This window comes from Microcaecilia unicolor, chromosome 3, assembly GCF_901765095.1.
Source record: "Microcaecilia unicolor chromosome 3, aMicUni1.1, whole genome shotgun sequence".
In the NCBI taxonomy this organism is placed as follows: Eukaryota; Metazoa; Chordata; class Amphibia; order Gymnophiona; family Siphonopidae; genus Microcaecilia; species Microcaecilia unicolor.
Genome location: NC_044033.1, coordinates 448716125 through 448730302, shown reverse-complemented (window position 1 = coordinate 448730302; position 14178 = coordinate 448716125). Strand labels below are relative to the sequence as shown.

Below are 14178 nucleotides of genomic sequence, written 5' to 3'. Positions count from 1 at the left end.
AGTCGATGGTGGCGGTGAAAAGTACACCTGAAAAAGGAAGAAATGACCGCGTGGCCACAAGGCTGCGACGATGCGCCCTCGTGACTAGGAGCGACGAGGAAAAACACTCTTCTTTTTTTTTTTTTTTAAAGAAAAAAAAATAACACGAACGCATACTACAAACAAAGAAAAAACCCGCGGCTAGGCCGCAATCCGGTTTCCGGGGCTGACTAAGAGAGGGACGTGAACACGTCTCTCTCCAGCGCGGAAAGGAAAAAAACTGAGCGGGAACGGTCGTGCACGGGCGGGAAGACGGCGGCGCATGCGCGGTGGCCGTGCTCTGCGTGCGGGACCTCCCGCGAAGTTTTCTTCCGGTTGGAGGGTGCTGCCGTGGACGTCAACCCAGTCGTGAGAACAAGCAGCCCTGCTTGTCCTCGGAGAAATGTACTTACAACTCAGCACGGTTTCATACTCAATTCCACTGTAGAACATTACATGTATATATAGTACCATAGCAGATGATGACCAATAAATAATACATTTGCTTATTCAGTCTGCCAGTTTCACTGATCTACACCAATATTTCTCAGCTGTCAAGTTTGACTGCTTGTAGGATATCAGTTCTTCTCCAAGTCAGTCTGTCATCTTATTGTGACTACTGCGTGGAGTAGGCAAAAGCTTTGAAACAAATTCAATGCAAAAAAATTTTGGAGTTCTGCATAGGTGGTTCGTAAAGGGGGTGAGGAATTCAGGTGCACTATCCAAGAGAGAGACATCAGAGAGATAAGGACCAGTGATCTCAAGGAAGCAAAACAATGAGACAAGGCGTGATGCAAATGTGTGATGCACATGTGAAGAGACATAACCATAATAAAAAAAAAGGAATGGTCAGATAATCTGCATAACCAATTGCAGAGGCCTCTGTTCAGTTCTGAAGGGTGTACATTAAAGGATACAAAGAAAGGCAACCAAAATGCTGTGAGGTCATATGAGACGAGACTCTGGGACCCAAATATGAAGGATTTTAGACACATACAATATTTTAAAGGAATTAACATCCAAGAAGTATATGTTTTTCAATGGGAAGGAAGGAGAAATTGTGTCATACCTGATAATTTTATTTCCTTTAGTCCTACCAGACCAGTCTAGGACCTCTGGTTTATGTCCACTGACCAGCAGGTGGAGACAGAGAAAAATAGTTCTGGGTGATTTGCCCTATTAGGGTACCAGGCAGCATCTGAATGGTCACTAGTTTTGAAACACCAAGCAATGGTGAACTGGAGATGCTGTATTATCATCTTCATGTTGTTCCAAATAATAATAACAAAAAACACAATCTAAGATTAAAATTGAGAACATTCTAAATTGCCAACCTGGAGGGAACTCTGAAGTTGAGAAGAACAGGAAAAACTATGCAAAAATCACTTACTGGCACAATACTGGGAGATGAAAATTCTAGGGTGGGATTCTTGACTACTCTGGTAGAACTAATAGGAGAAAATTATCAAGACAACAACAGACAATGATTCCAACTTTGTGAAAGCCTTCTTTGTAATTGGACAGCATGACAATGATAATGGAAGATGCAAATTATGAATTAGACAGCACTACGTTTAATGCAGATGATAACAACACAATAATGATGATAAAGTACTCTTTGCTATTCGGAAGTCAAGTGTTTCAGAGATTCCCTTGATCAAAATCTGCAGACCTAGTCAGAAGACATTAGTAATATCGCAACTTGGCCCGATTCAAAGGAACTTTTGATCAAACTGAAAAATCCACTTTTTGCTAGTGAACCTTTCTAGCTGTGCTGGATTACTGACTCATAAACACACTCACATGATTTGACAGTCTTTTCAAAAGTTTAGTTTTACTAAAAGAAAAGGGCATTGAACTGTAGAGCAATACAGTTGTTGGGATAAAAAAATGTTAATAGTTGCATTCATTGTAGTTATTGTACTTTTACTTTTTACTCAAAAAGTATTACATTATGCAGGAACTTTTTTTTACTTTCACTTAAATTTTTTAACAATTAGTTTACTTATAAACCACTTTGACATTTTTGCAAAGAAATGTGGTACAGCAAATTTGTACAAACATATACCAGTGTAAAAAGTAGGTGCACTGAAAGACTGAGCCTACTTGCATGCAATCTACGTCTAGGTGCTCTCGGTGCATAGTTTAAGTAGTGTTTCAATATACATATGTACTGTATAAAATGTATGCATACATACAGAATACAACTGCCTCACAGCAGGTGTAAATTTGTGAGAAAGCGTTATCGGGGATAGTTTCGACAGCCTATTTTAAAAAGGCCCATATGACATCTAGGTCACCTTTTATTTATTTGAATTTGGTTCACATCTTTTACAGCAATAACTCAAAGTGAGTTACATTCAGTTACACTAGGTTATTGCCCGATCCTTACAGGGCTTACAATCTAAGGGCCCTGTTTACTAAGGTGCGCTAGCGTTTTTAGCATGTTCTAAACACTAGAGATGCCCATATATTCCTATAGGTGTCTCTAGCATTTAGCGCATGCTAATTTTTAGCATGGACTAAAAACGCTAGTGCGCCTCTAGTGAAGCTTAGTAAACAGGGCCCTAAGTTTGTACATGAAGCAGTGGAAGGTTAAGTGACTTGCCCAAGATTAGTAGGAGCAACAGCATAATTGTTTTTCTATACTTTTCTTTAAAGTAATACAATTATCCTCATTATCTTCAATTGTCTAAACTCTCACCTCTCATTACCGTTCACCCTTCTTTCACCAAGTATCCTCCTCCTAGTGCATCGATCCACATCTTCTCTTTCAGATTCCTCTCTCCTCTCAACTTTCAGAAATATTTTTCTCCCCAGCTCCTAGGCTACACAGGTTACTACAGCAGCTGGCAGGCAGAGTTGCTTGTCCTCCCCACAAATACACACCCTTTTGAAACAAATGAAGGAGAAACAAGTACTTGCTGTGCTCTCATACTGTCAACCTGCTAGAAGGAGGAGCACAATTTGTTTGATGGCCAATAGGACGGGTATTGCAGGGATGCAACTAATTTGTCTTTCCTCTTGCCAAGACCAATGTATCAGTACATTATACCAGCATGTAGTACCTGATTCGGTGCTTCTCCCATCGCAATATTTGTTGCAGACTGCACAGAACTGGTTTGAGAAATATCATGAAAATGTTCAAAATGCTTTCATCATATTAGATAACTTACTTTGACCACATAACTGAATCTTCTAATATCTTGAATTGCACTTGAAAAATCCAAGCGATTAAAAGCTTCTCCCAATGTGCAATATCCATGCCTCTACAAAATAAATATATTTATTAAGTCAAACATCATCTATACCAAACATGGATCTGACTAAACAGTTTATTAGATTCACTGCTGACTGTGTTTACACTTAGGAGAGAAAATTTTACATATGGAAATGTCATTCACTCATGAAAGAGAAGAAAGGACTGCAGCAGAATCAGATAGGGGGAACAAAATGCATACATTTTACTCATACCACCTTTCCCCTCCCCCCCCCAAGAAAAAAGAAACAGAACATTTGAGGGCAAGAGAGTACATGGCAAGTAAGACCTGGAGAAATTTTAAAAGGAGTAATGTGAACTTAAGTGGTTTATATCCCCCCGCCAGCGGAGCCAGAGAAAAACAGCTCAGAGCTGATTTCACTCCACTTAAGAGGGCTGGTGTTGCCTTCATCTCCTTGGTATCCTACATCATACCTAACACTACTGAAGGCAATTCTTATGTTTTGAGTTTCCAAATCACTTCCAAAGCTAAACGTGGTGCAGTCAAAATCATCAGTTCATGGTTACTAACCCTGGAATGAGAATTCCACACACCAGGGAAACTACCACCTTTAGAGTGGACTACACATACTGTTTATTAGCCTTCTGAATTAGTCAGACCAAGAACCTTAGACTGCCATGTTTCCATGGGTGGACTATAGATTAGTCTGGCAGAAATCAAGGAAAGGAAATATCCAAACTTTCTATTATCACCTATGCCAGACCAGTCCAGAAAGGTGGTACGTATCCAGGATCTATCCATGCTGGGCAGGAGGCAGCCATGATAGCTCTCAGAACTCCAATACACAAGGTGTCCAAACTTCAGACATGCATACTGTAATAACCAGAGAGAGGGAATTCCCAGGATACAAAGCATTTCCATGTGCAAGAATACCCCCGTGTGCCTCAGGACAGGTATAGAACCCTGGGAAATAGTGAAGACCTGGCATGTCTTTTGGAAGGGAATAGTTTGCAGCACACAGAGCCACCCTGGGAGGGAAAACATTAGTCATCAAGCAGGGGGCAGAGTTCAGATGAAGCCCAGTTCCCACTGCTTACAAAACAATATGTGCTGGAGCCTGGAACCACAAAGAGAGGCTGCAGATGCACCCCAAAGAGAGAACAAAGACAAGGGGCACCCCACTGCTCCCTGGGAAAACACCATTAGGAGGAAGGAAAGAAGAGGGGCAGCCCAAGAATATAGCCTCTGAGCAGCTAGAGGAGAGCATAGAGTTCTTGGAAGAATTGCGCCCTGAGGAAAAAATGCAGACTGAGCCATAGATTAAACAATGGCTCTGGGATTTAAGCAGACTACTAGTTAAAAGAACCAGCCCAGTGAGAAATTATCAGGTAAGGAAAAAGAACCTGATAAGAAAGAAGTGGGCTGCAGGCATAGGCCTGTGAGCTGTGTCCTGGATACACTGGAAAAACTAAATAAATCTTTCTTTGTGTCAGTGGAAAAACTGGCTAGTCAGTTGAAAGAAGATTTTAAACACCTGCTGCACTGCTGCTGACAAGCAATATGGAGAGGTTTAAAGTGGTATTTGTGGTGAACTGAGCACAGGACTTTAGGAACTTTACATGAATTGACTTTGAGGATTTAAGAAGTACGCCAAGTTCGTTGATGCCCCTAGGCTGATAGTACCACCGGTGTGATTCACTAGTGAGATGGCATGCTTCTGGAATGTTGGACACTGGCCATCAATCGGATTATAAATTTAACTAGGAAAAAAGGCCCATTTCTGACACAAATGAAAAGGGGCGCTAGCAAAGTTTTCCTCGGAGTGTGTATGTTTGAGAGAGAGTGTGTGAGAGTGACTGTGTGTGTGTGTGTGAGAGAGAGAGTGTGAGAGTGAGACTGGGTGCGAGTGTGTCTGTGAGAGAGAGAGTGTGAGAGTGAGACTGGGTGCGAGTGTGTCTGTGAGAGAGAGAGTGTGAGAGTGAGACTGGGTGCGAGTGTGTCTGTGAGAGAGAGAGTGTGAGAGTGAGACTGGGTGCGAGTGTGTCTGTGAGAGAGAGAGAGTGTGCCAGGGCCCCACCTCCCTCCCAGTTCCAGGGTTGTCCCTCCCCCTCCCTCCCTGTTCCAGGGTTTTGCTCCCCCACCACTCCCTCCCAGTTCTAGGGTCCCCCTCCCCCCTCCCTCCCAGTTTCAGGGCCTCCCTACCTCCCAGTTCCAGGGTCGCCCTCCCCCACTCCCTCCCTCAGTCACCTTTGGGGGCATACCTTACTGCAAGGTCCCTGCCTCACCCAGTACTCTCATCTGACAGGATTCTGTGCTCTCTGCTTGGCTCTCTCATTCTCTCCTCACTTTAAAAAAAAAATCTATGAACCATAAAATTTATTTTAAACAAAGAATTTGCGGACAGTTAGAAAGTTATTTCCTGTGTGACTGACTGCTGCTGTTCTCAGCGCCAGAGCGTTTCCCTTGGCTCCAGTTGTCAGTGCTGCGCTGCAGGGGGGATCAGCTGGTAAGTGCCAGCTTTGATTTTCTTTTTTTGTAGCGGCATGGCGATTCGGGAGGGAGTCGGTCGGGGAGGAGGTCCGAAGTCGGAGAGGAAAGGGCGGGGGTCCAAAGTCGGACAGGAGAGGGAGGTCTTTGGCAGTGTGCATTGGGGAAGAGAGTGAATGAGGGGGGCTGTGGCCGGGGGTCCAGTGGCATCTCCGGAGGGGCAAGTGAGAGCATCGGGGGGGGGGGGGGGGGGGGGGGGGGTGTTGTCGAGTGTGTCTGTGAGGTGGGTTTACCGGCAGCATTCACGGCGATTGTGTGTCGATCACGTTCAGGTACGCTGTTTGGGCTGTTGTAGCGTTATAGAAACGATAAATACTAGCAGTAGTAGTAGTAGTTTTATCAGTCCGTTGATGTGCCTCGTGCTGCTTTCATGTGGTTGGTCAGTGTCGCTGGTGACATACCAGGAAGTACTGACATCAATTTATGAGATGGAAAGCACGAATACCTCAAGGTTTAAGTGCCACGGAGTCAGCTTCAGAACGTTGGAGGTGCTTTTTATTATATGGGAGATGAGCAGGGTTGGAGGGTGGGGATTGGGTTCCAATGGTCATATTCAGTTATTGTCCTATTTGCTACATGTTTGATTGTTGCTTGTATTTAAAACCTTTAATAAAAATTATATACATATATATATAGAAGTACTCAGAGTTCATGTGCCTATTGAGGATTACAAAAGGACTATGGGGCCAATGCACAAAGCATTAGCGAAGCAGTAATCCGGTTTTACTGTGGGTTTTACTAGCCAAGCAATGCTGAAATGGCTTCCAGCATGTATTAACTTGTGCTGAAACTATTACCATAGACTGCATTTAAATGTATGTTAATGCAGTCATTACACACCCCACAGCCATGCTAAAAAAAACATTTCTCACATGAATGTAGATGTATGAGGTTGGGGGGGGGGGGGGTTACTAGACCACAGGGGGGGGGGGCACTAGACTGTGCTAGAAGTTCTGTCTTAAATAGTAAGAATCGTGCATATCTCACTTCAATCTCATAAATATTGGAAGAAAAAGACCTCAGAAACCTTTAAAGACAGATTCAAATTTATGTCTGTCCTTTCTCTTATTCCACTTCTTATTCATCAGTCTCTAAAAACTGAACTTCTAGCACTGATCTCTGATTATTGGGGTCAGTAGATCACCAAGGTACGGTCATGTGGGGGCAGGCTGGGTGCCGCTAGACACTAGGTATATGATTTGGGGATTGGAGGCTAATGCATGCCACGGCATGCTTGTGTGTTTTGTTTTGTTTTAAATGTCAACCCTTCTGTCAGTGCTTGAGACAAATCACCGCACAGGCACAGAGAGGAAAGCTGATATTTAGAACTATACTGCCACAGATTTTAATGCAGCAGTAATTTGCATGATTAGTTTAAGCATACCATGGCAATTTTTGGTGCTAATTTTGTGGAAGAGTCTACAACTTTGAGCATTGGCCCCTTAAATAGAAAACATCTCCAGAGCATGGGGGAGGAGTAAAAGACTTTACTGTGTAGATTGAATTTCTTGATTGAGGACCAATATTTTAAGAAGAAAGGCCACTTATGTTTGATTTGCTGCCTATCCTAATTTTGGGAATCTTTTTATTTTGAGATTGTGTCATGTTTTGAGGGGCGGCTTGGCTGCAGAAAAGAAAATTCAAACCCGGATTGGATTTTTTTTTTTTTTTTTGGGGGGGGGGGGGGGGGGGTTTATTCACCTTTTGGAAAAGTGATTCTTTTTTGAGATCCTGAGGCTGAAGGCACTCTGTACAATATTACAATATCCATGCTAATGCACTCAGAAAATAAGGAATCTGTAGAACTCGATATCACCCAATAATAAGTAGTAAGTAATTCTACATCAATTTATTCTGTATCTGGAGAATTGAATATTGTTCATTAAAAAATTTGTGGAGAAAAAGACCTCAGTGTAACTCGAAGACACACCAATTTTCGGAAGCACGATGTACGTTGTTAGAACAATTGAAGATCACAGAGCAAAGAGGAGATATAAGGCATTTACTTCTGCAAAGGGAGCAAAGATGGGATTTTCACTTTACAGACAGTTATTCCCAAAGGATTAAACATCTCTATTGAATGGAAGGTGTTCCTATAATTTTGCACCTGTGACGTTCTAATGTGAGTCCTCCAAAACCCACCACAAACCCACTGTACCCACATCTAGGTGCCCCCATTCACCCCTAAGGGCTATGGTAGTGGTGTACAGCTGTAGACAGTGAGTTTTGCGGGGGGGGGGGGGGGGGGGGGGGAGGGGTTTGGGGGGGCTCAACACACAAGGTAAGGGAGCTATGTACCTAGGAGCAATTTATGAAGTCCACTGCAGTGCCCCCTAGGGTGCCCAATTGGTGTCCTGGCATGTCAGGGGGACCAGTGTCCTACGAATGCTGGCTCCTCCCGTGACACAAATCGGAAGATGGGCGTCCTTCTCACAGAGTCACCCAAATCAGTATAATCGAAAGCCTATTTTGGGCGTCCCAACTGCTTTCCGTCGCAGGGATGGCAAAAGTTCATGGGGGCGTGTCGGAGACGTAGCGAAGGCGGGACTTGGGCGTGCCTAACACTTGGACGTCCTCGACCCATAATTGAAAAAAAAAAAAAAAAAAAAGGATGTCCCTGACGAGCACTTGGATGACTTTACCCGGTCCTGTTTTTCTTACGACCAAGGCACAAAAAGGTGCCCGAACTGACCAGATGACCACCGGAGAGAATCAAGGATGACCTCCCGTTACTCCCCCAGTGGTCACTAACCCATCCCACCCTCAAAAAATATCTTTCAAAATATTTTGTGCCAGCCTCTATGCCAACCTCAAATGTCATACTCAGGTTCATCACAGCAGTATGCAGGTCCCTGGAACAGTTTTAGTGGGTGCAGTGCACTTCAGGCAGGCAGACCCAGCCCCATCCTTCCCCCCCCCCACCACCGGTTACACTTGTGGTGGTAAATGTGAGTCCTCCAAAACCCACCACAAACCCACTGTACCCACATCTAGGTGCCCCCATTCACCCCTAAGGGCTATGGTAGTGGTGTACAGCTGTAGACAGTGAGTTTTGCGGGGGGGGGGGGGGGGGGGGAGGGGTTTGGGGGGGCTCAACACACAAGGTAAGGGAGCTATGTACCTAGGAGCAATTTATGAAGTCCACTGCAGTGCCCCCTAGGGTGCCCAGTTGGTGTCCTGGCATGTCAGGGGGACCAGTGCACTATGAATGCTGGCTCCTTCCACGACCAAAGGGTTTGCATTTGGTCGTTTCTGAGATGGGCGTCCTTGGTTTCTATTATCGCCGAAAATCAGAAACAACCAAATCTAGGGACGACCATCTCTAAGGACGACCTAAATTTCAGGATTTGGGCGTCCCCAACCGTATTATCAATTGAAAGATGGACGTCCATCTTGTTTCGATAATACGGGTTTCCCCGCCTCTCCATCGGGACATTTTGCGAGGATGTCCTCAGCAAAACTTGACTGTCCCTTTCGATTATGCCCCTCTATGAAAACCAAAAATTTAAGTCACCAATCGTATGGCCAGTTTCATTCCAGTGATCTACCAGAGTTGTGATGGAAATGTTACATTTACAGCAGCTACCGTGTTCAATAATGCACGTTTTTATCATTGTCTTAGTTTTACTTATATATACCGGAGGGCACTAGCACTGAATGATATACACCACTTGGGCTGTATTACAATCAGAATTGTGTTTTCATTTGTATTCTATTTTGGTTTTTGGATGTATAAATATCAAAGTGTCAAGAGAGTGCACACAGACAATGCACTTCACGCATTGCTGAAGTCCAAAAAAACTATCATTAGTAGGTGGGCACAAGACTGGAAGGGCTGAAGCTATTAACATTTCTCTAAGGTTTCTACCTCTAAAGTATGCAACTACCAAACACTTATTTTTAAAACATTCAAAATCTTCAAAAATATGCCAATGCTTGCAAATAATATTTTGTACATTGCTTGCTAAATGTGAATACCGTAACACAGAAACTAGGGGCCCTGTTTACTAAGCCGCGCTGTAGGCGAGCTAACATTTTTAGCAGCCGACAACATTAGAGACACCCATAGGAATATATGGCTGTCTAGCATTAGCGAGCGATAAAAATGCTAGTGCACCTTAATAAAACAAGGGCCCTAATTCTGATGTAATTTTTGGCCCTTGTGCATATAATAACTGATCCCTATCTGCAGTTTTTGTCTTTAAATAACCAATGTGTATGCAGGCGATTGGGCATCCTCCATGTTTAAAACGATTACTCAGCGCTATTGTTTGTGTTTCAAAATCATTGAAATCTGAGCACAAACATTTGTCTCAAAAACTGACAGAATGGTAAATTCCTCTTGAGTTTATGGTAGTGTAAACTGGAAAAATGAAGATAAGCATTTCTATCTATGGGTTGCTTGTAAATTGTAGCAGAAAAACTATAAGTGTTCTATATGATCAAAATTGCATCTTAAAAGTCAAATTGCTGTCCCTTGTATTAAGCCAAGAAAAAAAAAAAAACTCATGTGGATTGGCATTTTCGATATGACGTCTAAATCAGACTTTAAACGTTTTGCGGAAAACATCCAAAAATTCAATAGAAAACAGCCATTTTCAAAACTGAAAAAAGTGCGGGAAGTGTATGCACACTTTTGACACGTCAGTATTTATACATCTGAAAACCAAAAAGGAATACAAGCCTATGCCCACTAGTATATATAAGTAAAACTAAGAGATGATAAAAATGCACATTATTGAACACCATCGCTACCTTAAATGTAACATTTCCACTGCACCTCTGGTACATCACTGGAATGAAACTGGTCATACGATTATTGACTTAAAATGTTTGGTTTTCAGAGTCTTCCAGTGGTGATATTGACTCAATTATTACACGAAGAACATAGATCCATCTTTCAAATGAATTCCATCATACCACATGGACTGAATGCTGAGATGGACTTAAGACTGTTATCCGGTACTTTTATTAGTCAAAATACATTTTAACGTTCTGTTCCTATTGGTTCCTTTTTTTTTTCTACCCAGAACCTTTTCCTTTCCTATGTTCCCCCTTCTCTCTTGCCCCTCTTCCTTTTTTTCCTTCCCTCCCTCTTTTATATTCTTGTCATCTTTCCGTTCCTTTTGTTCCCTCTTTTTTCCCACCTTTTTTGCATACACCCTACCCTGCCTTCCTACCCTGCCTTTTGCTTTCCCCTCTTTATTTTCTTTTTCCCTTTTCTTCTTCCCTGCCTTCCTGCCATTCCTCGGTTCTTCCATACCCTTCGCCCTTCCTTGCCCCCTAAGTTTTTTCATACCCCTTCCCTTTTCCCTCCCTCCCCTTCTTTCCCCCTTTCCCTATCTTCCTTTTACCCCCCCCCATCTCTTTCCTTCCCTCCTCCTGTTCCCTGTCAACCCTTCCCCATTTGTCACTCTCCCCATTTCCACTTCCCCCTCCTCCCCCCCCTTACTTCTTTTCTTTTTTCCTTCATTTTCTTTTCCTTCCTTCTTTCTTTATAGTTTCCCCACATATGATGGTAAGAGGATAAAGTGTATTTCTCAAAGATCTTTTTAGATTTTCTTTTATTAATTTTTATATTCCCTGTTCCTTTAGTGATATATGTTTCATATTCTTATGTTTGCATCATGGTCCCTCTTTTAAAACCCTCTTGCATTTGGCATCATTTTCATTGATGTGCTGCGTTTTGGAAGATGGGCAGCTGCTTGCTTTTTAGGGCCCCGTTTACTAAGCCACGCTATAGACAATCAATATTTTTCAAATCTTGTAATTATTCCCCTTTGCCTGTACAAAAAGTTATCAAAGATAGACATGATGTGGTATGTCCACATATATATAATCTGGGGCCTCTTATCACGCAGCGCTAGTGGTTCCCGCATGGCAATGCCAACGAACACCCTTCAAACAGAAGAGTGGAGGAGTGGCCTAGTGGCTAGAGAACCAGTCTTGACATCCAGAGGTGGCCAGTTCAAATCCCACTGCTGCTCCTTGTGATCTTGGGCAAGTCACACAACCCTCCATTGCCTCAGGTACAAACTTAGATTGTGAGCCCTCCTGGGACACAGAAATATCCAGTGTACCTGAATGTAACTCACCAATAGCTACTACTGAAAAAGGTGTGAGCAAAATCCAAATAAATAAAATCTGAATGGGCTTTGTCGGCATTACCACACCAGAGACCGCTAGTGTGGTTTGATAAAAGAGGTCCTTAAACTGTTACTTTATTTTTGATCATATTCTATTCATTTTCCCTGTGTAATTTTCATAAGAACATAAGAGTAGCCATACTGGGTCAGACCAATGGTCCATCTAGCCCAGTGTCCTGTTTCCAACAGTGGCTAAGCCAGGTCACATTTACCTGGCAGAAACCCAGATCATGGCAACATTCCATGCTACCAATCCCAGGGCAAGCAGTTGCTTCCTCATGTCTGCCTCAATAGCAGACTATGAACTTTTCCTCCAGGAATTTATCCAAACCTTTTTTAAACCCAGATATGCAAGGATACGGCAAAGAGTTCCAGAGCTTAACTATTCTTTGAATGAAAAATTATTCTTAAAAAATGCCCACCACCGCTGGCTGAATATTGATCCAATGTATATATGTTGACATAGACACCATTCCCAGCTTTGTGAGGGTAGGATTCAAATTTTTATACATCTAGAAATAGACACATGCATAGACAAATAAATAGATAGTAACAGTAAATCTATATAGCTGTAGCTAAATACATAAAAGTCTAAATCTTACCCACACAAAGATTAGGTCAGCATTGTGTATAATTAGGTTTGGCATTGGAAGTAATCAGCAAATAAAAAAAATTAAAAAAAAAGTTACAGATCAGACACTTACTTCTTTTGTGCTTTCTTTATGAACACAGATCCAGTTTTCCTGATAAAAATCTATTGGGGGAAAAAATAACAATTATATAAACATAAGAAAAGGTAATCTTCTCAAATTATCACACACTCATAAGAAAGTAACTTCAGTTTGAGAAAATAATTCATATGTAAATGAAAATTAAAAATCAAGGCAACTAAAATGAATGTGTCACCGAGATATGTGGAAACCAAACAAGGGACCAGAAAACTAGTAATATCTAAGGGGTCCCTTTTACTAAGGTGTGCTGAAAAATGGCTTGTGGTAGTGTAGGCGTGGGGTTTGGGCATGTGCCGATCCATTTTTCAGCGCGCCTGTAAAAATGGCCTTTTTAAAACTTTTTGCCAAAAATGGACGTGTGTCAAAATCAAAATTGCTGCGCGTTCATTTTGAGTCTGCAACCTTACCGCAAGCCACTGACCTAGTGGTAAAGTCTCACGTGGTAACCGAGCAGTAATGACTTATGCGTGTCAAATGCCACTTGGCGCGCATCCGATACGCACGTCCAAAAATAAAAATTATTTTTCAGCCGCGAATATTGGACGTGCGCCAAAAATGAAATTACCGCAAGAGCCATGTGGTAATCCATTTTGTCTCACGTTGGGTGCGCATAGACACTTACGCGGCTTAGTAAAAGGGCCCCTCACTGAATTATACATGTATCTAGGAAGAGTAACTATTTCCAAAAACTAATCTTACACTTTGATTTATTATTAAAATTGTCTTTTCTTCTTTTCTTGACTGTAATTTCATAATTTTCATTATATTCTTCCTGGTCTTCACCCTTTAAATTGCTGAAAGAAGAAGAAAATGTATACTTAAATTACATGGATACAAACACCTTCTTTGGTATACAGAACTATGGCAATGTACCCTAAAAAGTAGATTAACTATAATAAATGCCAGCCACACAAGCAGTTGATATTATCCAAAGGTATCCAGTTCAACCTAAAGGGCTTTTCTGAACACGTGTAGGAGTACCCATACAGCTGCTGCCAGGCAAGCTCCACAGGCTTAAATAACCCAACTACAAACAGGGAAATGAAACAATTTATGTAATGGATTATCCTATTATCTAGTTTTCTCTCTTTATAATCAAATTATCAACCACATTAAGTGAGAATCTAGCATCACTGGAGCAGAAATAAATTATACCACTAGCAGATGGAGGAGGAACATTTTGTTGAGCAAACCCACTTTTTATAAGGCTTCCTGTAAAAAATAAAAATTTGGCTCTAGGGCAGTGGTTCTCAACCTTTTTTTTTTTTTTTAATGACGACAGACAATATTTACAGTGGGGGAAATAAGTATTTGATCCCTTGCTGATTTTGTAAGTTTGCCCACTGACAAAGACATGAGCAGCCCATAATTGAAGGGTAGGTTATTGGTAACAGTGAGAGATAGCACATCACAAATTAAATCCGGAAAATCACATTGTGGAAAGTGTATGAATTTATTTGCATTCTGCAGAGGGAAATAAGTATTTAATCCCTCTGGCAAACAAGACCTAATACT

At 42.0% G+C, this 14178-nt stretch overlaps 1 protein-coding gene across 3 annotated transcripts in view; it reads right to left on the bottom strand.

The window, feature by feature from the left end:
* The window catches only part of FBXO25 (F-box protein 25), a 106986-nt gene that overhangs the window by 67423 nt on the left and 25385 nt on the right, over positions 1-14178 (bottom strand). For all 3 annotated transcript variants that reach the window (XM_030198933.1, XM_030198935.1, XM_030198934.1), the window contains exons 3-5: positions 13363-13457; positions 12637-12686; positions 3195-3287 (exon numbers count right to left, since the gene is read on the bottom strand). In XM_030198933.1, coding sequence (XP_030054793.1) covers positions 3195-3287; positions 12637-12686; positions 13363-13457 — 238 coding nt within the window. The remainder of the gene's footprint in view (positions 1-3194; positions 3288-12636; positions 12687-13362; positions 13458-14178) is intronic.